The 25,580-nt window shown below is 43.6% G+C and overlaps 1 protein-coding gene across 5 annotated transcripts in view; it reads left to right on the forward strand.

The window, feature by feature from the left end:
- LOC141235517 (NACHT, LRR and PYD domains-containing protein 12-like) overlaps positions 1-25,580 on the forward strand; it is a 208,102-nt gene that overhangs the window by 50,352 nt on the left and 132,170 nt on the right. For 4 of the 5 annotated variants that reach the window (XM_073668154.1, XM_073668156.1, XM_073668157.1 and 1 more), the window contains 2 exons: positions 3,883-4,054; positions 13,436-13,501. In XM_073668154.1, coding sequence (XP_073524255.1) covers positions 3,883-4,054; positions 13,436-13,501 — 238 coding nt within the window. The remainder of the gene's footprint in view (positions 1-3,882; positions 4,055-13,435; positions 13,502-25,580) is intronic. The other variant, XM_073668155.1, reaches the window with a different exon arrangement.

Raw genomic sequence — 25,580 nt, forward strand, 5'->3', positions numbered from 1 at the left:
ATACAGGATACTGGCCCCCATATAACGCTCCATACAGAATACTGGCCCCCATATAACGCTCAATACAGAATACTGGCCCACATAAAATGCTCCATACAGAATCCTGGCCCCCATAAAATGCTCCATATGGAATACGGGCCCCCATATAACGCTCAATACAGAATACTGGCCCACATAAAATGCTTCATACAGAATACTGGCCCCCATAAAATGCTCCATATGGAATACTGGCCCACATAAAATGCTTCTTACATTACATGAGTGATATCTATTGTAAATTCCACAATAGCTCAGAAACTGGCGAATCGCTCCACACAGTATACTGGCCCCCATATAATGCTCCATACAGAATACTGGCCCCCATATAACGCTGCATACAGAATACTGGCCCCCATACAACTCTCTGTACAGGATACTGGTCCCCTTATAACGCTCCATACAGGATACTGGCCCCATATAATGCTCCATGCAGGCTGTTCCCCCCACATAATGCCCTATGCAGGCTGTTCCCCCCTTATAATGCCCTATGCAGGCTGTTCCCCCCTTATAATGCCCCATGCAGGATGTCACCCCCAATATAATGCCTCATGCAGGATGTCACCCCCCATATAATGACCTATGCAGGATGTCACCCCCATATAATGCCTCATGCAGGATGTCACTTCTCCCCCTATATAATGCCCTATGCAGAATGTCCCTTTCCCCCCCATATAATGCCCCATGCAGGATGTCCCTTTCCCCCCCATATATTGCCTCATGCAGGATGTCACCCCCCCTCTTTAAAATGCCCCATGCAGGATGTCACCCTCCCCTCTTTATAATACCCCATGCAGGATGTCACCCCCCTCTTTATAATGCCCCATGCAGGATGTCACTCCCCCCCCCCATATAATGCCCTATTCAGGATGTCCCTTCCCCCATATAATGACATATGCAGGATGCCCCTTTCCCCCATATAATGCCCCATGCAGGATGTCCCTTCGCCCCATATAATGCCCCATGCAGGATGTCCCTTTCACCCCCATATAATACCCCATGCAGGATGTCCTTCCCCCCCCCTTATAATGCCCCATGCAGGATGTCCCTTTCCCCCCATATATTGCCCCATGCAGGATATCCCACCCTCTTTATAATGCCCCATGCAGAATACCACCCCCTCTCTTTAAAATGCCCCATGCATGATGTTACCCCCCCTCTTTATAATGCCCCATGCAGGATGTCACCCCCCCATATAATGCCCTATGCAGGATGTCACCCCCCATATAATGCCCCATGCAGGATGTCACCCCCCTATATAATGCCCCATGCAGGATGTCACCCCCCCCCATATAATGCCTCCATACATTAAAAAAATAATAAAATAAAATACTCTCCTCACTCCTCCTCACCTGCTGCCGCTGCTCAGGTCCGGACTCCAGCGTCACCGGCGTCTTCCCTCTTCCAGGGGATGGGGACCACTCGGTACCCGGGCCTTTACCTGGTTTGGGGGATGTCGCGGTGGTCGGCTCCCGGGCCCTTACCCTGGGGTCACTCTTGAAAAAGGGGATTGGAACTTGGATAGAAATAAAAATAAAATAAATAGTTTGTGACGCCACCTGTGGTACCTGGTAAGGATTACCAGCGCTGCTGCAGACCTCCGGGCGTGATGGGATGGCAGCTGGGATGTTTCTCTGCTCCCCACAGGCAGAGCGGGCCCCCGGGACAGTGTAGGTGCAGATTGTGGGTGGTGATGCTGGGACCTGTAGTGCAAGCGGAATGGCGTAGCAGGAGTAACTGACAGAGACAGGGGATTCGCTTCAATACCTTTACTGGTGCAGATGTCAGGTACGGTCCAGGGTACTCAGTAGAATGGGTGCACTTCAGGACTTCTCCCCAGCGAGCGGGTATAAGGCCTCCTGGTCCGTGTCTCCCTCTCTGTATGCTCCTGGCCAGCCTGCAACTGGGCCTAGCTTATGTGTCGCGATATTCCTTTTCCTGTCGCTTGGTAGTAGGACCTTCTGCTGGCAACCACTATCCCTGGTAACGCTGGGGCCTTCGTGGTTCCTGGTCATGTTAAGGGTTCAGCTTCAGGTCTGCCAGGGACTTGTAGTCCTCCTGGTATGTCGGTGATCCCTACTGGGTATAAAGGACCCTGTAGGCGCGGACCCGGTGTCCGGTTTGTATATTCGGGGTGAGCCTATGATGCTCCTCTGCCCCCTCAACTCCTCTCTCCTCTCCTCCTTGCCGTCGGCCACACTCGGGGCCCTCAGAACTCAGCAGCAGACGTGCTGCGTCTTCGCTGCTCTCAGCGTCAGCACTCTCTCAGACTCTCTGACTCTGTCTGACTGACTGACTGAACTGCCTGGCTTCACCCTCCATATATATATCCCTAACAGGCTCCCTCTGGTGGTATGAGGTGGAAGGGTGGAGGTGTTTGTATGTAACGAGGTCCTCTTGTGGAGAAGTCCATCCATGCACCCTGGGTCCTGTGGTACCTGTTAACAGCAGGGTGCCACACTGCCTGTGACGGCGGGCGCGGTGGAAAGACATGAGACGTCACTGGGAGCGCACAGCAGGAAGACAGTGGAGCTGCGGAGCCACGGCGAGAGGTAAGTATCCGGCTGCCGGGGCCCTGAGCAAGAGGGGGAGAAGGGCGGGCGCTGGCACCGCTCTCCTCCGCCCATAGCCCGGCGGGGTGCCCAACTGCGAGTGGGCCGCCCGCCTGCTCAGTGCCCCGGTTGCGCCGGGTGCTAACGCCGGCTCTGGTAGTGCCCCATGATCCCTATTCATTGTTGCATTTGCTCCTGTTTTAGTCCAGGTTTTATTTTTTTGTGCCTTTTTTTTTGTTTGTGTTTTGTTTTGTTTATACTCCAGTCTCCCTCTTCCCACTGGAGTGATTTTATCCATGCCAGAAATGTTACTGCAAATTTTGAAACATTTCACAAAACGTGCTTTATTCTTCACTAAAAAGACACAATTTTTTACTTTGAGCCAAATTTATGATTTGCTTGTGTCATTTTAAAGAATTTGGCACAAAAAAATTGCATGGAATCCTACAAGATAAAAAAGAAAAGAGATTAAAAAAAATGCAAATGATTAATTGGGGCCTATGAGTTAGGGACCACTCAGACGTACGTTTTCTTTGGTGGTTTTCATGAATAGAACGCTGATGTGGAAACCTGTAAAGTAAGTTTTAGGAGAAACTCAAAGGGTTTCACACGTTTGCCAGTTTTGATCAAATCAGGGAGTCAATCAAGACGACACTGATGGTAAAAACTGACAACTGACCAAACACTGAAGAAAATCTGATGGTAAAAACTGACACATGGCCCAAACACTGGTCGGACCAAACAAGACTGGACCAAACAAAATCAGAGGAATAACAATGCGGACACTCAGAATGTTTTTTACATTTGAAAAATCTCGGAAGTCTAAATAAGGCCTAATATACTGAGCTTATTACATTTTTTCATCCTGCTGTTTCCAAGTGGCTGAATTTTAAGTAATATTCCCTATCAGACATACATTATTGTATTAGATTTTGGGAAATAATCTCATTGTTAGACCATGTTCAGTATTTGTTCAGTATTTTACTTCAGTATTTGTAAGTCAAAACCAGGAGAGGGTGATAAATACAGAAGTGGTGACGTGTTTCTATTAAACTTTTCCTCTGATTGTTCCTCACCTGGTTTTGGCTTACAAATACTGATGTAAAATACTGACCAAATACTGAACGTGTGAATGTGGCCTAACTTGGGGTTTCTGTAAGGTTTTGCTTCCAATTTTTTTGTATATTTTTCCTCCTCTGGAGCAACATACCGAAGACATACAAGAAATAATTATATTTGTTAAGCATTTTCCTTTGTTATTCTTGTAAAATGTGTGACTTTTTTTGTGTTACAGAAATACAACAGTTTAGAAACTGATAAAAAAACATTGGCCCAAACTTTAGTAAAGGATATTTTCAGCAAAAGAAGAGAAGCCGTGATAGGATTGTGGGTTAGTCTTTTTGTCTTACGGAGCAGTCATGATCTCCCAGCCCTGGACGCTGTACTGGATGAACTGTGTCAGACAGGTAATATCGTGTGTGAGATCTGTAAAGTCATAAAATAGGGATTTTCATAACCTACATTGACCACAATGAGGAAGATCTGCCTGCTGGATCAGACATCAGTGTATGTACGTAGAGAGGCTTTTGGCTTGGATTGGACACATTTAATGTTATTTATCCCATACTTCTGGAAGGTTTCCACTGTACTGCTTCTTCAGAGGCCCTGCAAATGTGACATTGGACCAGAATCCCACTCCAGCAATATGTGGGCTCCAAAAGCCCAATGGCGCTCATTTCCTTCTGGGTCTTGGTGAGGTTTCTACGAAATAGGCCATTCAAGACTAGTTGATAATTGAATTGGTCCTTTAAATATGTTTTTTTTTTTAATTTTCTTGACAATTTGTTGACAATTTGTTGACTATTAGGCTGTGTGCCCACTATGCGTTTTTTAAGCATTTCCGCAGTGGCAATTCCGCTGCAGAAACGCTTAAAAAGCGCTTGGTAGAAGATCTGCCATGTTCCCCAATGATAATCCGCATGTGTTGTGCACATGCTGCGGAAATTTCCGCTGCGGATTATCATTGTGGAAAAATCCGCAGCACTACCAATTATTTTGCGGAATCGCGGCGTTTTCGCCGCCATTGACTTGCATTGGAACGCATGGAATCCGCATCACTGCATCTGCAGATGCGGATTCCATGTGTTTCAAGGTGCGGATGGTACCCGGGTTTGGAGAAGAGGAGATTCTCCTCCAGACTCGGGTACCATAGTACCTGTAAAAAAAAAGAATAAAATAAAAAATAAATATTATACTTACCTTCTGATGCCTCCGATGTCTTTGTCTCGGCTTGTCGTAGACTAAAGCAGGGTTCCCCAACTCCAGTCCTCAAGGCCCACCAACAGGTCATGTTTTCAGGATTTCCTTAGTATTGCACAGGTGATGGAATTATTGCCTGTGCAGGTGATGCAATTATCACCTGTGTAATACTAAGGAAATCCTGAAAACATGACCTGTTGGTGGGCCTTGAGGACTGGAGTTGGGGAACCCTGGACTAAAGGACCTGCGGTGACGTCATTTAGTCATATGACGGGTCACGCGACCGCTGACGTCGGCAGGTCCTTTAGTCTACCGCGAGCTGCCGGCAAGCCAGGACAAAGACACCGGGGGCCATCAGAATGTAAGTATATATTTATTTTTTACCATTCTTTTAAGGTCACACTATATAAATTCATGCCGTTTGCATGGATTTATATAGTGTGACCAAGTTGTCAAGCACTTTCCAAGTGATGCTAAAATCGCTTGGAAAGTGCTTGTCAACCCGCATGCGGAAATGCAAGTGAAGAACGCTTCACATCCGCTTGTCCCTGGCTGGAAAAACGCATGTACAATCCGCATGTACAATCCGCATGTACAATCCGCATGTACAATCCGCATGTACAATCCGCATGTGTTTTTTACATAGTTTACATAGTTAGTAAAGCCGAATAAAGACTTGCGTCCATCAAGTTCGACCTGTAAGTTCTGTAGTTGCTAAAGTTGATCCAGAGGAGGGCAAAAACCCCAAATGATTTAGCCAATCTTCACCTGAGGAAAAATTCCCTCCCGACTCTGAAACCAGCAGTCAGAATAAATCCCTGTATCAACCTACTATTTTATTTTATTTTTAAGTATATGCAGAAATCTGCCTGGTATCTAGAAATGCATCCAGTCCCCGCTTGAACTGGTGTAGTGAATCCGACATTACCGTCTCCTCACTCAGTGAATTCCATATTCTCACTGCTCTTACCGTAAAGAACCCCTTCCTATGCTGGTGCTGAAACCTTTTCTCTTCCAGTCTTAGTGAGTGCCCTCTTGTTACCGTAATATCCCTCCTTTTGAACAAATCCCGGGCAAGGTCTCTATACTGTCCCCTAACATATTTGTACACATTTATTATGTCCCCCCTCAACCTTCTCTTTTCCAGGCTCAATAGTCCTAGTTTTGCCAACCTCTCTGGGTATTGCAGTCCCTCCATTCCCTTTATTAATTTTGTTGCCCTCCTTTGTACCTTTTCAAGCTCATTTATATCCTTTCTATATATTGGGGCCCATAACTGAGCACAGTATTCCAAGTGTGGTCTGACCAGTGCTTTGTACAGTGGAAGAACAATGTTCTCATCCTTTGCAGCTATACCTCTTCTGATACATCCCATTACCCTGTTTGCCCTTACAGCAGCGGCCTGACTTTGGGCACTCCAATTTAGTTTGCTATCAATCAAGATGCCCAAGTCCTTCTCCATCTCTGAATTCCCCAATGATTTCCCATTCAGTGAGTACTGGTGACTTCCATTTTTCCTTCCCATATGTATGACCTTACATTTCTCCTCGTTAAACCTCATTTGCCATTTAATGCTCCACCTACCCAGCTTATCCAAATCCCTCTGAAGGTCTTCACTATCCTCTTTTGTATTAATTGTTTTACATAACTTTGTGTCATCTGCAAATATTGATATTTTACTATTTATCCCGTTGACTATGTCGTTAATAAAGATATTAAATAACATTGGGCCTAGTACAGACCCCTGTGGTACCCCACTAGTGACTCTTACCCAATCTGAGTATATTCCATTTATAACCACCCTCTGCCTTCTATCCTTTAGCCAGTTAGCTACCCACTTGCAGACATTTTCCCCCAGCCCCATCATTCTCATTTTGTATACCAACCTATTATGTGGCACGCTATCGAACGCTTTTGAGAAGTCGAGATACACGACATCCACTGGTTCCCCCTGATCTACTCGAGAGCTAACCTCCTCGTAGAAGTCAATCAGGTTTGTTTGGCAGGAGCGATTCCTCATGAATCCATGTTGGTTCGGGGTTAATAGATTATTAGCGTCAAGATGCTCCATGATTGCCTCATTAATAAAGCCTTCAAAAATTTTGCCCACAACGGACGTCAGACTCACCGGCCGATAGTTTCCGGCGTCACTTTTCGCTCCCTTTTTGAATATTGGCACTACATTCGCCTGTCGCCAATCAAGTGGTACAGACCCAGTCTCAACAGAGTCCTTAAATATAAGATATAACGGTCTGTCTATCACATTACTTAGTTCCCTTAGTACCCGTGGGTGTATGCCATCAGGTCCTGGTGATTTGTTTATTTTAATGTTACTGAGGCGTTTCTGTACCCCAGCTTGGGTTAGATTTGTCATACTTAGTGGAGGATTAAGCTTGTCACTTCTCATTTCGCCTGTTAGTTCTTTTTCCTTTGTGAAAGTTGACGAAAAAAATTTATTTAATAGATTAGCTTTATCCTCATCTTTCTCTATGATTTTGCCTTCATCACTTTTTATCGGTCCAATATTATTCGATTTAATCCTTTTACTATTTATATACGTAAAGAACAGTTTGGGATTTGATCTACTTTCCCTAGCAATACGTCTCTCTGTTTCCTCCTTTGCTATTTTTATTTGTTTTTTGCAGGTTCTCGTTTTTTCCTTGTAACACATTAGTGCCTCCTTGCTGTTTTCCTGTTTAAATCTCTTGAATGCCTCTTTTTTGCTATTTAACGCCCCTTTTACGTTCTTATTCAACCATATTGGTTTCCTCTTATTTCTGGCCCTTTTATTCCCATACGGTATATACCTCTCGCACTGAGTATTCAGAATTCTTTTGAAGGTTTCCCATTTACTATTCGTATTTCCTTGATTAAGAACTTTGTCCCAGTCTATAAGTTGAAGGTTTTCTTTCAGCTGATCAAACTTCGCCCTCCTAAAGTTTAATGTTTTAGTTGTTCCCTTATTGATAACCCTACTGAAGGGCATTTTGAAATTGATAATATTATGATCGCTATTACCTAGGTGCCCCCCTATCTGTACCTCAGTTATTCTATCAGGCCTATTAGTCAATATTAAGTCCAACACTGCCTTCCCTCTCGTTGGTTCCTGCACTAGTTGGGAGAGATAATTATCCTTGATATTTGTCAAGAACCTTTTTCCTTTCTGCGATCTACAGGTTTCTGTTTCCCAGCTCATCCGCCTTATTGGTCAGGCTTCTTGCGTTGGTCAGCATGCAAGATAAAACTTTGGGGTTATTTAGCATCCTATTCTTCTCTAACGATCTAATTGTACTATCCCCACCCCCCTCTCCACCCTCATTATATTCACTTCTCCCCTTCCCCCTTGCTTGCCTCACATCCCACCTATTTCCTTGATTTCCCCCCCCGTCTCTAGTTTAAAAACTCCTCCAACCTATTAGCCATCTTCTTCCCCAGCACCGCTGCACCCTCCCCATTGAGGTGCAGCCCGTCCCTACGGTAGAGCCTGTAGCCGACAGCGAAGTCGGCCCAGTTCTCCATGAACCCAAACCCTTCTGCCTTGCACCAACTCTTTAGCCACTTGTTCACCTCCCTAACCTCCCGTTGGCGCTCCTGTGTGGCTCGCGGGATTGGTAGTATTTCTGAGAAAACTACCTTGGAGGTCCTTGCCCTAAGCTTCCTACCTAGATCCCTGAAATCATTTTTAAGGACCCTCCATCTACCACTCACTTTGTCATTGGTGGCAATGTGGACCATGACCGCTGGGTCTTCGCCAGCCCCACCCAGTAACCTGTCAACCCGATCCGCGATGTGCCGGACTCGAGCGCCAGGGAGGCAGCACACCGTTCGGCGATCCCGGTCTTTGTGACAGATTGCCCTGTCTGTCCCCCTAATAATAGAGTCACCCACTACCAGGACCTGTCTAGCCTGCCCTACACTTCCCCCCTCCCCCTCATTACTGGAGCATACACTCCCCCGGCGGTCAGAGGATCTGTCGTGCTCCAATAATGCCGGTTCTGAACCAGCCTTCCTATACTTCTTCCCTCTATCCCTTCTAACCGTTACCCAGCTCCCTGCCTGTTCAGCCTGCGCTTCCCCACTAAGCTCCACCCCCAGTGTTGACCCATTGAGTGTCTGCTCGGTGAGCAGCAAACTCCGTTCCATGTTGTCGATGCTCCTCAGTACCGCTATCTGAGCACTTAGATCCAGGATTTGGGCTTCCAAGTGCACGATATGCTCACATCTCTCGCAGCAGTATGGATCCCTGAGCGGTAGCTCAGGGAATGCATACATTGCGCAAGATGTACACTGCACGGCTCCGGCCAACATGGACGTCATTCTAAATATGGGGATACAGTCAGTATATATGTACAAGTACAAAACACAATTATTTATATATAGGTGTATGGACGGGGATCAATTAGGGATGTGCAAGTGTATCGATTAGATATCGGCGCGGGATCAGTTAAGTATGGACGGGGGATCAATTAAGTATCAATTAAGTATGGACGGGGGATCAGCTGAGTGGGTCAGGTGGATTAATTAAGTGTGGACGGTGTGTCAATTAACTATGGACTGGGATCAATAAGTATGGACTGGGGAAATAATTAATTGTGGACTAGGGATTCAATCAATTAATTATGGACAGGGGGTTTAATTAAATAGGATGGGGGGTAAAGCAAAAAAATAGGTATGGACGGTGGGTCAATTAACTAAGGACTGGTGATCAATAAGTATCAATAATATCAATAAATATGGACTGGGGAAATAATTAATTGTGGTCTGGGGAATCAATCAATTAATTATGGACAGGGGTTAATTAAATATGGTGGGGGATAAGGCAAATAGATAGGGACTGGGGATGAGTAAAAGTGGACAAGGGGAATCTATTAAATAGGACAAGGGGGATCAATCAATTATGGGCTGGGGGGGTCAATCATTTAAATGTGGTCAGGGGGATCACTTTAATATGGACGGGGGGTGGTCGGGGATCAATTAAATGAGGACGGGGGGGTCAATTTAATGTGGTCAGAGGGATCAGTTAAATATGGACGGGGGTGTTCAGGGGAATCAATTTAAATATGGACGGGGGGGTAATCAATTAAATATGGACTAGGGAATACAATACAATTACAATACAGATACAAATACAATACAGTACAGTACACACTTGGGTTCAGTAGGGCCGCTTATCGCGGCCTCCTGCCCCTCACTCACCTCCTCTAGGGACGCTGCACGCTATCACAGCGCGCTTGTCCCTCCGGTCGCCTCTTACCGGTCCTCCTGATCACCTCCTGGTAACCACCACCTGGCACCCTCCGCTGGCCGGCACTGCACGCTGCCACAGCGCTCTCTTGCGCTCGTCCCTCCGGTCGCCTCCTACTGGTCCTCCCGGTCCGCTCGGTCACCTCCGCCTGGCTCTCCTCCCTTCCCAGGAGCTCTCTCCACACACAGCACAACTCTTGCAGCACACGGCAGGCTCCGCCTCCACCAGGGAGGTGCAGAAACGCTCAGGAAAAATCCAGAGCATTTCTGCATCGTGGGTCTTACTCTTCTTGGGTCCAGCATTGAGCCTCCACCGCTGCCCCAGTGTTTGGTATTGTCTGCAGCACTCATGTCACATCAACAGCACTGCGGTCAGTCAGTGAGCTCATTGACTGTAAGTGGATCTTGCCATCTACTTGGGCAAACCCGCTGAGCTTGCTGACATCATTGCTACCGACAATAATAGATAGCGGGAGCAGTGGTCTAGACTCAGCGCTGGACCTGGTAAGGGTGAGTAAACCCAGGAGACAAGTTATTTTTTATGAAAACAGAAGACCCCTTAAGAGGTAACTATTTTGTGAGGTATTAGCATCTGTAAAGAAAAACAATAAAAATTTAAGAAAAAAAAATATCTATAAAAAAGGACAAATGAAAAAATCTAAAAAAAAAAACCAAAAACCTCTAATCCTAACTACTTTATATATGATTTTTTTTGTATATTTTCACGTAATTTTTATTTACAAACCCAATGTAAAAAAAAAACAGCTGAAAAAATCTAAGACAAAAAATAATATATACAGTATTAGTAGTACTTAGTAGGGCTAATAGTAGGAAACTATATTATATATGTTATATAATATAAAGAACTTCACCAAAAATTGAGCAGAGATGCTGATCAGAACATGCTCCAAGAGATGGTCTGAATGTAAAAATAACTAAAACGAGAGAGAGAAAAATTAAAAAAATAAGAGATCAGCTTCTGCAGGCCTCACATGGAGATGCCATGGGTGTAATAATAATAATGATAAATATAATAATAATCTTTATTCATATAGCGACTAATATTCTGCAGCACTCTACAATTCAGGCGGTACATGTACAATCAATGTCAGACATTAAAGAGAAACCGGTTATTCAGCAATCCAAACAGTAGGAGCTAGGGCCCTGCTCACAAGAGCTTGCAATCGATAAGAGGATAAAGTGGGCTCAAAAGGTGGATTTGTAATGAATGTAAAATATAAACAAAGGATTGATTCTTTTCCATCCTGGTCTTGGCTTCCAGCCAAAGGCTATGAGCCCACGATGTAGAAATGAAGCAGAAATTTTCCTGAGCATTTCTGCATCTCCTTGACAGAAAAACGCATGCGGTTTTTACATGCGTTTTTGACGCGTATTTGACGCGTATTTGCCATGCGTTTTTCCATTGCATTGTATAGGCAAATACGCATGCAGAAACGCACAAGAATTGGTCATGTCCGTATTTTTTCTGCGAGTAAAATCTGCACAGAAAAAATCCTGACCATGTGCACAGAACTTGCAGAATGTCATAGGAAGTCATGGGATAAGGTATGCAATGCGTTTCTGGAGCGTTTACGCGCTGCAAATACGCACCAAAATATGCACCAAAAATGCCTCGTGGGCACACAGCCTTACAGGGTCACATCATGTTTCAGTTACCCTTTCTAAGGGGTAAGATTTCTCCTTGTGGAGAGTGACATACCGGCCCTGACATGCCAATGTAAGGAGGCTTATTAGCCGTGCAATGCTCCTCTGGGTAATGTAATATGCAGATTGCCTCTTCAGAGAAAAAGAGGACTTGAACTCTTTAGCGCCACCTATAGGAAGAAGCAATCCTACAAGTCACAATCTACCCTTTAACGAGTCGTGTAATATGACTTATGCTTCCAATAGGTGGCGCTATAGATTTCAAGTCCTCTTTGCAATTTGCATATTAAGTTACCCTTTCATGACTCCATAGGGGAATCCATCTGAAGCTCCAAGAAAACAGAATTTGGATATGTTATCCTGATGCAGCCATACACTTCAATTCTCAAAAAACGGGGTCCAAAATATGTAACTTTGAACTCTGTTTGAGCATATTTCGGCTATATCAGTATTTATAATGGACGTAGAAACTTTAAGAACAGGTATGGTAAGAAAAAAGTTCAGAGTCCAAAGTTGCATTTCTTAAACTCTGATGAACCTCATTTCAATCAATGGGGTTTGTCATTTAATAGATCCACCCCTGCTAATAAATTCCATTAATCTATTTCTAGTACGGAACAGAATAACGGAATTGAGAAAACAGTTGCGAACCTGCTCTTATGCTGACATATGTTTACCAGTAATGAATATATGGGACCGTAAAATATAGAGAGATTCTGTACATTATCCTGCTGTTAGTGGTTGATATTCTGTTAAACACAATATATTTGGATTGGCTTGATGCTGTCCATTAATTTCATGTAAAATGCCTCAAAAGTAGAGGGGCAATTTATAAGGAAGCTATAGTCAGAAAAGACATATTGTTTCAACCATGTTTTTATGTTCCATGTATTTATAAAAAAAAAAAGGCAATGTTTTTTTTCTTAATTTCGTGATATTTAAAAAAAACAACAAAAATAGTTATCTGTAATCTTCTTAATGCCAATGGGACTTTTTTTTAACTCATACTGCCTGTCATTTCAGGAAATATTTAGAGCAGGTTCATTATCAATAGAGGGAGGATTACAATGACAAGTAATGCCTCTATACACAGCTGATAACACTGGATCCACAAATTACAATAGGTGATGTCACAGCTGTCTCTGCTCCCGCTTCCTGCAAAATTACCTTTACACAGGCCAATTTATTCTTCAATAAAAAGATAGGGTCAGGATCTGACTTTTGTGGCTATGTACATGTGTTGTTTCCTGAAACATTAAGGTCTAAAAAGGTCCCAGGGACCAATGTGAAAATTGCAGAATTTCTGTTTTCTTTATTTTTAATACAAACTGTGATATGTAAAAAAAATAAAACAGAAAACATTTCCAAAAATAAAAAATAAACGTAGCACAAAAACCTGATTTAAATATTAAGTGATTTTCTAATTATAGCCTCCCTAAAAGACAAGTGTGTTAAATCTAATCAAATACATATAGCCAGTGCAGCCAGTGCTACTTCCCAGGAGAAAACCGACATCCGTTCCACTACAGGGCTCACTACCAGAGCACCAAATCTACAATGTGACGGGGCTGCACTGGCAGTGCCAGAGACAAATTACAGGGGGATACACACTACTATCTCCAGAGAGTGGGTGCAGTCTCTCTTTCTCTACTTCTTGACTAACTGTAATTTCTTACTAGGTGACACTCTGGTGAAGGAAATCCTACTGGATAAAATTGGGCACCAACTTACCACAGAGCTAAAAAGTATGTACATTCTATAAATCTATTCTAAAAAAAAAATTTTGTTGCTAAAAAATACTTGACTGAAAGTCTTTTCCACTGGAGGTGAGTATAGTTGTTGCTATTTTACTAAGGGGAATATAGGGATTGAGAAGGGGTTGTTTGAGTAGTGGACAACCCCTTTAAGCACATAACTATTTTGTGCCCTGAGGAGACAACAATTTTTTGTTTGTTTGTTTTCGTATTACTGTCTTCCTAGGCCCATGGCAGTTTAGTTTTTGAGTTGAAGTGGCCATATGAAAGCTTGGTATCATTTTTGGGTGCATACGATATGTTGAAAAACATTTTGGGGGGGGATGAAAAAATACAGCAATTAAGGATTTTTTTTAGCTTTATATCAATATATATTTCTTATACTGTTCACAGACTTCTGTTAGACCAAATCATGGAAGAACATGATTTTTGTCTTTGACACAAAATACCCTGTGAGCAGATCACTGCTAATAGTGATCTAATACATTTAGGGCCTAATGTGTAAAGTGTTTCCTTGTGGAGAGCACCAAGTTTGTGTAAGGAGACTTATAGGCCATGCAATGCTCCTCTGGGAATTTAACTATGCAAATTGGTTTATCAGAGAAGAAAAGGCCTTGAATTCTAGTGCCATCTAAAAGTCAATATCGACCATTTAACGAGCCTTCCCACATGACTTAGGATGAGAAGCTAAATCAGATACTCCATTCGCAGACACATGTTTTAGTTTACACCTCTTCAGTGCGAAACAGTGCTCATTCTTGTGCTGTAGGGGTTTGAGAGAATGATAGTTCTGCCGATAGCTACTGTATCTATTGTTTATACACTGTGTTCCAAATTATTATGCAAATAATATTTTCTCAGATTTTCCCAAATTACCTATATGAATTGCAGTCATTGTAATTTTCCAGTCAAATAACTATTAGAGTACAACTGAAAGGTTTTTGTACAAACTGCCTATGATAACAGTATATTTTTCAAAAAATAAAAAACTCAAACTGCACTCAAAATGCATGTTCCAAATTATTATGCACAGCAGAGTTTTCAACCTTTTCATTTTAATAAAGAACAAAAAAATGGTCATTTTTTAAATTATAAGCATTAGCGGGTTATTACAACCTGAAATCAAACAGTTTTCAACTCAAAACTTTATTCTAGGTGATGTTACATTTGCACATAGGACCCCTTGTTCGAAAGGAGCTTCTGAACTCTCTCGTCCATTGAATTTGTCAGGTTTTGGATGGTTTCTGCTTTAATTGTTTTGCATGAGGACAGAATACCCTCCCAGAGCTGTTGCTTAGATGTGAACTGTCTCCCGCCATCATAGACACTCCTTTTGATGATGCTCCAGAGGTTCTCAATGGGGTTGAGGTCAGGGGAGCATGGGTGCTACACCATAAGTTTGTCCCCTTTTATGCCCATAGCAGCCAGAGATGCAGATGTGTTATGTGCAGCATGAGACGGGGCATTATCTCGATGGTCCAGATGGATGGAGTGGAGGATGGCTGGTTGATGGACACTGCATGCAAACACGGCTACGGCGCTAACAAGGAGGAGGTGGAGTAATGTTTTGGGCTGGAATCATGGGGAGAGAGATTGTCGGCCCTTTTAGGATCCCTGAAGGGGTAAAGATGAACTCCATAATGTATGTTGAGTTTCTCAAACAGCACTTCCTTCCATGGTTCAAGAAGAAGAACCGTGTATTCCGCAGCAAGATCATTTTCATGCATGATAATGCCCCGTCTCATGCTGCACATAACACATCTGCATCTCTGGCTGCTATGGGCATAAAAGGGGACAAACTTATGGTGTGGCACCCATGCTCCCCTGACCTCAACCCCATTGAGAACCTCTGGAGCATCATCAAAAGGAGTGTCTATGATGGCGGGAGGCAGTTCACATCTAAGCAACAGCTCTGGGAGGGTATTCTGTCCTCATGCAAAACAATTGAAGCAGAAACCATCCAAAACCTGACAAATTCAATGGACGAGAGAGTTCAGAAGCTCCTTTCGAACAAGGGGTCCTATGTGCAAATGTAACATCACCTAGAATAAAGTTTTGAGTTGAAAACTGTTTGATTTCAGTGTGTAATAACCTGCTAATGCTTATAATTTCAAAAATTACCATTTTTTTGTTCTTTATTAAAATGAAAAGGTTGAAAACTCTGCTGTGCATAATAATTTGGAACATGCATTTTGAGTGCAGTTTGAGTTTTTTATTTTTTAAAAAATATACTGTTATCATAGGCAGTTTGTACAAAAACCTTTCAATTGTACTCTAATAGTTATTTGACTGGAAAATTACAATGACTGCAATTCATATAGGTAATTTGGGAAAATCTGAGAAAATATTATTTGCATAATAATTTGGAACACAGTGTAGTCAGTTTAAGAGCCAAGATATAATAGATCACTATTATTTGTGATATCCGTACACTATGTGCATCTGGCTGCCTCGGGACCAGCAAATAGCTGATTGATGGGGATGCCGTTCTTGTCTTATACCGATCTGATATTGATGACTATTCCTAAGTATAAAGTAGGTCATCAGTAGCTAAGTCCTAGGCAACTGCTTTAACATAAGACTAGATTTGATAATAAAAAGGTATAGAAAACTGATGCCCAAGCCCAATAAAATGTAGTAGCTTTATTTATTAATCATAAACAAACATCATTAAAAATGTGTATCAAATTAAAATATAAACAATGTATCGCAAAAATGAGAATCTTCAGCACAACATGATATCCTTGAAAAGCGCAATAAATTAGGACATAAAAATAAACTATTTTTATACAAATAAGACCCAGCGGCCAGAAAACAAAGGAACACAAGTAAATTCAATGTATTATGTACCCCAAAAAAAGGCCTTAACCCCTTAAGGACGGAGCCAATTATGTCCTTAATAACCAGGCCAAATTTTACAATTCTGATGATTGTCACTTTATGAGGTAGTAACTCTGGAACGCTCCAATGGATCCCACTGATTCTGAGTTTGTTTTTTTCGTGACATATTGTACTTCATGATAGTGGCAAAATTTGCTTTTACTTCTGAAAAAAAACTGAAATTTGGCAAAAATGTGGAAAATTTAGCAATTTTCAAACTTTGAATTTTCATGTCCTTAAATCAGAGAGATATGTCACACAAAATAGTTCATAAATAACATTTCACACATGTCTACTTTACATCAGAACAATTTTGGAACCAAATGGTTTTTTTTGTTCGGAAGTTATAAGGGTTAAAAGTTGACCAGCGATTTTACAACAAGATTTACAAAGCCATTTTTTTAGGGACCACATCACATTTGAAGTAACTTTGAGGGGTCTATATGACAGAAAATATCCAAAAGTGGCACAATTCTTAAAAAAACCTGCACCCCTCAAGGTTCTCAAAACCACATTCAAGAAGTTTATTAACCCTTCATGTGCTTCACAAGAACTGAAGCAATGTGGAAGGAAAAAAATTAACATTTAACTTTTTTTCACAAAATGTTTACTTCAGACCCAATTTTTTTTATTTTCACAAGGATAACGAGAGAAAATGGACCACAAAATTTGTTGTGCAATTTTTCCTGAGCATGCCGATACCCCATATGTGGGGGGAAACCACTGCTTGGGCGCACGGCAGGGTTTGGAAGGGAAGAAGCGCCATTTCACTTTTTGAATGTAAAATTTTCTTGAATAATTAGCAGACGCCATGTTGTGTTTGGAAAGCCTCTGATGTGCCTAAACAATGGAAACACCCCCCACAAGTGACACCATTTTGGAAACTTGACCCCTCAGGATCTTTTCTAGATGTGTGGTGAGCACCTTAAACCGCCAGGTGCTTCACAGAAGTTTATAATGTAGAGCTGTGAAATTAAGAAATCAAATTTTTTTCCACAAAAATGTACTTTTAGCCCCAATTATTTTATTTTCACAAGGGTAACAGGAGAAAATGGACCACAAAATTTGTTGTGCAATTTTTCCTGAGCATGCCGATACCCCATATGTGGGGGGAAACCACTGCTTGGGCGCACGGCAGGGTTTGGAAGGGAAGAAGCGCCATTTCACTTTTTGAATGTAAAATTTTCTTGAATAATTAGCAGACGCCATGTTGTGTTTGGAAAGCCTCTGATGTGCCTAAACAATGGAAACACCCCCCACAAGTGACACCATTTTGGAAACTTGACCCCTCAGGATCTTTTCTAGATGTGTGGTGAGCACCTTAAACCGCCAGGTGCTTCACAGAAGTTTATAATGTAGAGCTGTGAAATTAAGAAATCAAATTTTTTTCCACAAAAATGTACTTTTAGCCCCAATTATTTTATTTTCACAAGGGTAACAGGAGAAAATGGACCCCAAAATTTGTTGTGCAATTGCTCCTGAGTACGGACATACCCTATATGTAGGGGAAAACTATTGTTTGGGCGTACGGCAGGACTTGGAAATGAAGGAGTGACGTTTGGAACGCAGACTTTAATGGAATGGTCTGCGGGTGTCATGTCGCGTTTGGAGAGAACCTGATGAGCCTAAACAGTGGGAAAACCTGACAAGTTACCCCATTTTGGAAAATACACCCTCAGTGATTTTATTCAGGGGTATAGTGAGCATTTTGAACCCACAGGTACGATAACGTACGATAACATTAGGTCGTCATATACGAAAATGTAGTTTTAGCCTCAAATTTGTAATTTTTGCAATGGATAATAGAAGAAAATGGACCCCATAATTTGTTATGCTATTTCTCCTGAATGTGATGATGCCCCATATGTCATCAGAAATTATTGTTAGGCCACACATCAGGGTTGAGAAGGAAGTAGCACTATTTGGCTTTTGGAGCATAGATTTTGGTAGAATAGTTTGTGGGCGCCATTTGCGAGGCCCCAAGGGTGACAGAACAGCAGAAAACACCCAAAAGTGACCCCATTGTTGACATTACATATCTCAATGAATTAATCAACTGCTGCAGTGACTATTATGTAACATCCACTCCAGGCTTTATTCTGGAGAATTCCAAATATGCCAGTTTAGTGCCCATACATTGTGCCCCCATAAAGTGTAGTGCCCCATATATTTCTTCTGGTGACAGACACCCCGTAAATTAAGTGCTCTCTCTCTGCTACAATAATGCCACACATGTGGCCGCTTAATGCAGTTTAGGCACAGTGGGGCTCAGAAGGAGGGGGCATTTGGATTTGAGAGCGAAGAATTCACTGGATTTTACTTTAGGGGGCGGAAGCCCTGTCGCCTTTCCAAAGACTTTGTTCTACCAGTAACTTGGGACCCCCTATAGTTCCAGTGACAGATGACGGACCTGAGAAGGGGCTGGTTTTGTGTGGGATAAACTAGGGGTTTCATTGGTAACATTTTGGGGTACATAATTTTCGATTACTTCCAGAAAAAGACTGGCTTGCTAGTGACGCGCCCCCTGGGCCTGTGTTGTGTAGGGGAACCCGGAACCGGGCCTGTTGTAGAATGCTGGGGGTTGTAGTCTCCATGTGGCGGTGACCCGGTCCGTGCCCAGGGTGGTCAAACCAGTGGCAGTCTTAATGTATAGCAAATGTCCGACTACGCCACCCGTGGATTGCGGTCAGTGGGGACCGCCGCTGCGCTGCCGACCGCTGAGGCTGATGTTGTTTGCGCAGCCGAGTATGGGATAACTCCCCACGGGAGAAGTATTGCCTCAGGGCAGCTAATGTGAGAGATGATGGGAGTGATGGTGTGAGGGTCCCAGTGCTAATGGTGCTGGTGCGGCAAGGAATCACAGAGACGTGAGGTGCAGTTCAGGGTCTTTACTGATGGTACAAGGCAGACCCTCCCGGGAGTACTGGCTAGTATAAGGGGCCTGGTCAGTCTGCGAGCAAGCAGGAGTTCCCCTGGCCAGGTGGAGTTGTAGGCCTCCCCGTTTATCTGCACTCTTCCTGGCTACCTTGCTGTCAGCGGTTACAAGTAGCCCACGTCCCTGTGTATACCGTGTGGTGCTCACCCGTATGGCTGGTGACTTGGGGCCTTCTGTTAGCCTCCGCTCCTGGATGGCGGTGCTGGTCCCTTCTTTGTGACTGAGCCTCCGGGCTTCTATCGCCAGAGGACCTGGAATCCCCTGCCGGTTGGTTTCTGCTGCTGGGTATATATCAGTCCCCACAGCCTCGGACTCCTGTGTCCGGTTTTAGTAACTTCAGCCAGCGAGCTATATCTCTGCTCAGAGCCCCTGGCCTTCAGCTGCTGCTCCTACAGAGCTCCTGTTCTCACTTTCCCTCTCCAGGCTCTGACTGCTCTGCTTGTTCTGCAGGCTCTGTCTCTGTCTCACCTATTCCCGCCCCAGACCCAGTTTATAAGGGCAGATTCCTCCCCTCCCAGGTCTGGGTGGGCCGTGTTGCATGCTTAGGGCTCCTGACCAGAGAAATCTCCCACTTGCTCTCAGACATAATATCTCTATTACTGTGGCAACCAGACCCCAGGGGTGTCACACTAGTCTACGGTGAGCACTTACGACGGGGTTTCCGTGTAAATCCCACAAAAATGCGATTCAGACTAAACCCCCAACTGAACCACCCACCACAAAGAGGAAGATGGAGACATTTTGGAGTCTGTTTGATGTCTGCTCTGGTGGTCTCCATCTTTTTAGGCGCACACAGATTTGTGGTCGTCGACACTTGTGCGCAAAAAAAAGCCTAAAATTATGGTACGCTGCTATAACAGAGGCCAGTCCAAAGAGACTCATAAGTGAGTGGCTCCATCTGGGTTTTTTGTCTGAATAGCGGTTTTGGTGAATTTACACGGAAACCCCAACGTAAGCACTCAGCGGAGAGCGCAGGATAAACGTGAGCCAAGCCTTATTCTAATTTTTTTGGAGGCAGAATGAAGAAATAAACAGCAGTACCAAAATAGTCCTTATTTTTATTATTGCGCGGTTCAGCGTGCGGTATAAGTGATAAGGTGAATTTTTTCTTCAGGTCGTGGAATTACAGCGATACCAGATTTATATGGGTTTTTTTTAGATTTTACTGCTATCACAGAGTAAAAATGCTTTTTTTTTTAAAATAAAAACTAGTTTTTTTCTTTGCCATATTCTGAGAGCTAAAACTTTTTTATTTTTTGGTGAACGGCTGTATGACGGCTTAATTTTTGCGGAACGAGTTGCAGATTTTTTTGTTACCATTTTGGGGCATGTAGTAATTTTTGATCGCTTTTTATTCAGATTTTTCAGGCACAGAATGAACAAAAACCAGCAATTCAGTTTTGTTTTTATTTTTTGCGCCGTTTACCGTGCGGTAAAAATGATAATACCGATTTGTTCGTTGAGTTGGTACGATTACAGCGATTCCAGATTTATGTATTTTTTATGCTTTGCTATTTTTACAGACTAAAAACAGTATTTTACAAAAAAGAACTTGATTTTGCATCGTCCCATTCTGAGAGCTGTAACTTTTTTAATTTTTTACCGAATGAGCCATACTATGGCTTGTTTTTTGCGAGACGGTTTGGCGTTTTTATTTATATAATTGATTTTTACATATGACTTTTTGATCGCTTTTTATTCACTTTTTTGTGAGTCAGTATGATGAAAAAGTATAATACTCTTATTCCACAGCGACTCATTTTAACGGCGCTGTGGAATAATTACTCTTAATGATCACCGTAAAAATGCGTTACGGCGTTCGTTAAGGGGATAATAGTAGGTATAGGCAATGGTGGGAAAACCAGGTGGAAACTTCTTCTGCTCTTTTATTTTATGAACACTGGGCCTTATTTGTATTATTATGGTTTAGTACTATGGCTTAATTTAGTGCTGATTTTCAAGGACACCATGCTAGGGTTCATTCTTGTACATGCTCTTTTTTTAAAGGTAATGTGCCATAAGGATCAACCCTCCTAAGACATCTATATGGGCATGTGGGTCATAAGAAGTTGAATAAAATGATATGTTGATGACGCGCCCCCAGGGCCGTGGGGTACTCGGCAGCCGGGCCTAAGTGTGTGCCGGTAGGGGAGTATCATGGTGGCTGGCCCCGTCCGTGACCAAGGGCGGTCAGTGCGAAGGGGGGTACTTTTATATGGAGTTTTTGGAATTGTTCTTGACGCTACCTGTGGATTGCTTCCAAAAGGAACCGCCGCTGCGGAGCAGTCCTCTGGAGCTGGTGTTACGGCAGCAGGGGTGGTGTGGCTCTCCACAGGTAGAGCAAGCTCCAGGGCAGTGTAGGAAAATGGTGGTTGTGCTGGGCGCTGTAGTGCAGAGAGGGAGCGATGGCGCAGATTAAAGAATGGACAGAGGCAGTGCGGTGCAGTCATCCGAGTTTTTACTCACAGTTCTTATGACAGTTCCACTGGTGCACTGTACGGGTGCTAGCCTCCCACGTCGCGCTGCGTTCACCAGGCAGGGGTTCAGCACTTCCTCAGGCAGGTTAGGCATACCTGACAGAACCCCACTTTCTCAAGTTCCTAGCTAGACCGTCTTCACGCTGAGTCTTTCTCCCTCCTGCCCTGCGCTTCCCACTCTCAATCCCGCTCGGGTACTTTGAAGTCCCTCCTGTCCGTCGGAGTTCACAGACCTGCTTGACCCTCACAGGGATTAGAATGAGGCTTTGGCAACTGACTATATAAGCCAGTAGCCTCCGGTTTTTCCGGCCGAGACTTGAAGTACACGACTGGGCCAGGGGCCGGTCCCCTTCTTGTGGCCTACAATCCCTCTGTCTTCTGACAGATGCAGGGCGTACGGGTGCCTTCCTGCACTCACTGTACCCCCTACGATCCCTTCTTAGAACGGAGCCTACTCCTCTGCTCCCCACCTGGGCCTCTAGGACTGGGCCCTACTTGTGGAGTAGAGTCCTACTGAGACTCTGCTCCCGGACTGTTCTTCTGAACTGTCCTCGCACTACTCCACTATCTGACCTGCCACCCTAAGATGGCTTCCCTATTTATACTCCTACCAAAGTGCTCCCCCTAACTACTTCCTCCACCCACACCCACTACTGGTTCCCCCTACCTTTGGGTTCCCCCCACTCCAGCCAGGGTCAGGGCTCAGCAGAAACATACATTGCGTCTTGCCCTTCCAGCTGGCCTGGAGCAGTGTAGTGTTGGATGCAGGTGTTGGGGTTCCGGGCAGCACTCCCTCCTTACCTGAGAGAAGGAGACACCACACCTCTGGGTGAGGTGCAGTACCTCTGTGGCGACTGAACTCTTAGGGGCGCCACATTGATATTTGCGGTCTTATTCCACATTTTTTTTAATATATAATTGAGCTGTTAAGATTTATGGGCCAGACACAGATCTCCTTGAGAACCTGCCTCCAGAGATTATTTTAAATAAAAAGGGGTGGTTACCAGTGTGATACATGTAGATTAGGAGAGCAGATTGTCAGATATTACATTATAGATTCCCTTTAACCTGATAGCGACGACATATTGTAAATTTACAGAATGTGGTTGCATCGGACGCATGGAGCGATTCAGGAACTGAGCACACACTATACCCGGAAATGCCGGGTATAGATATAACTGGAGTGCAGAAAATTTTTCACTCACCCTCGTGTTATGTCACGTGCCATATTGGAGACTTATCCAACCCCAATTCCAAAAAAGTTGGGATGCTGTGTAAAATGTAAAGAATACAAGAATGCAACGATATGGAAATGTCTTATAGCCATATATTATTCACATCAGAACATAGAATCAGATCAGAAGTTGAAAGTTAGACATTTTTCTATTTTTATCTCATTTAGAAATTGATGGCAACAATCTCAAAAAAGTTGTGACAGAGATGAAAAAAGTGTGAAAAAGTAATAAGTAATAATGGAAAACAACTGAAGGTTCAATTTTCAACTACTGTGTCTAAAAATTATAGACCCAACTTTTTTAGCTGTGTTGCTGCTGTAAGGGGGAAGACCGGGGTGTAAGTACTTTCAGAGCAAGGGATCCGGAACTGCCAGGGCCGTACCTCTTGTTGCAGGGGGAAGACAGACTGCAAGCAGAGGAGTCATGTGACAGGGAAGCAGGGGGTGTGTAGAGAGAGAGAGCTGGGAGGTCAGGTGACAGAAGGACTCCTGGTGTGACGAGAGAGAGGGAGAGACGAGGACGTTTGCACGGGAAAGCAGAGCTAAGTCCTGCGGAGCAGAGCAGTGTGAGAGGGTCCAGCCTACAGGACTTGGAGCAAGGGATCCGAGTGCAGTGAACCGGAGGAGTCAAGCTGACTGTAGGGAGAAGAGACGCAGGGTCCGTGGTGCTCCACGTGAGGTGCCATGTTATGGACTAGAGGCTCCGCGGGTAAAACCGGAGACCGCCCGCTGCCGCCAGAAGACGGAGCATTGTTTGGGCGGGAAAGCCTGAAGACAGCGTCACCAGCACCAGCTGGCAATTGCCTTGTAGAGGATACAAGTCAGCTAAGTGAAAAAAATGTTGTTTGTTACCGGTTTGACTCTGCTACATCTAGTTAAACTGTAAACTGTCAATTACAGACTAATACCTGCTATTTCCCCATATTTTCCCCTGTTACTCCCTGCGTGGAAATTCATCTTGTTATCATAAACTTTCCCTGTTTATTAACCCTGTATTGGCTGCTTTGTGCTTCTGTGTCACTGCATCTAAAGTACCTGTGTTACACTGCCATCAGTTTCTAAATGAGAAAAAAATTGAAAAATGTCTAACTTTCAACTTCTGCATAATGGGGAGAAGAATCAATGTAAGAGGATGTGCACACCTAATATCAGAATAAGCATACCATTTTATTGAAACAAACAGGACACACATGAGAATAATAAAATCACTTAAAGACATACAACAGTACAAAAGCCATACCCCTGTCCACAACGTTCAACTTCTGATCAATCATTGCATTCTTGTTTTATTTACATTTTACACAGCATCCCAACTTTTTGGGAATCGAGGTTGTACAGTGGGTACAGAAAGTATTCAGACACCTTTAATTTTTTCACTCTTTGTTTCATTGCAGCCATTTGGTACATTCTAAAAAGTTCATTTTTTCTCATTAAAGTACACTCTGCACCCCATCTTGACTGAAAAAAAACAGAAATGTAGAAATTTTTGCAAATTTATTAAAAAAGAAAAACTGAAATATCACATGGTCATAAGTATTCAGACCCTTTGCTCAGTATTGAGTAGAAGCCCCCTTTTGAGCTAGTACAGCCACGAGTCTTCTTGGGAATGATGCAACATGTTTTTCACACCTGGATTTGGGGATCCTCTTCCATTCTTCCTTGCAGATCCTCTCCAGTTCCATCAGGTTGGATGGTGAACATTGGTGGACAGCCATTTTCAGGTCTCTCCAGAGATGCTCAGTTGGGTTTAGGTCAGGGCTCTGGCTGGGCCAGTCAAGAATGGTCACAGAGTTGTTCTAAAGCCACTCTTTTGTTATTTTAGCTTTGTGCTTAGGGTCATTGTCTTGTTGGAAGGTGAACCTTCAGCCAAGTCTGAGGTCCAGAACACTCTGGAAGAGGTTTTCATCCAGGATATCTCTGTACTTGGCCACATTCATGTTTCCTTCAATTGCAAGCAGTCTTCTTATCCCTGCAGCTGAAAAACACCCCCAGAGCATGATGTTGCCACCACCATGTTTCACTGTTGGGATTCTATTGGGCAGGTGATGAGCAGTGCCTGGTTTTCTCCACACACACCACTTAGAATTATCACCAAAAAGTTCTATCTTCTTCTCATCAGACCAGAGAATCTTATTTCTCATAGTCTGGGAGTCCTTCATGTGTTTTTGAGGAAACTCTATAAGGGCTTTCATATGTCTTGCACTGAGGAGAGGCTTCTGTCGGGCCACTCTGCCATAAAGGCCCGACTGGTGGAGGGCTGCAGTGATAGTTGACTTTGTGGAACTTTCTCCCATCTCCCTACTGAATCTCTAGAGCTCAGCCATAGTGATCTTGGGGTTCTTTTTTACCTCTCTCACCAAAGCTCTTCACCCATGATTGCTCAGTTTGGCTGGATGGCCAGGTCTAGGAAGACTTCTGGAGGTCCCAAACTTCTTCCATTTAAGGATTATGGGGGCCACTATGCTCTTAGGAACCTTGAGTAATTCAGAAATTCTTTTGTAACATTGATCTGTGCTTTGCCCAATTCTGTCTCTGAGCTCCTTG

The sequence above is a fragment of the Phyllobates terribilis genome, unplaced genomic scaffold (genome assembly GCF_046119375.1).
Source record: "Phyllobates terribilis strain yellow unplaced genomic scaffold, ASM4611937v1 Scaffold_2__4_contigs__length_985480577, whole genome shotgun sequence".
NCBI lineage: Eukaryota > Metazoa > Chordata > Amphibia > Anura > Dendrobatidae > Phyllobates > Phyllobates terribilis.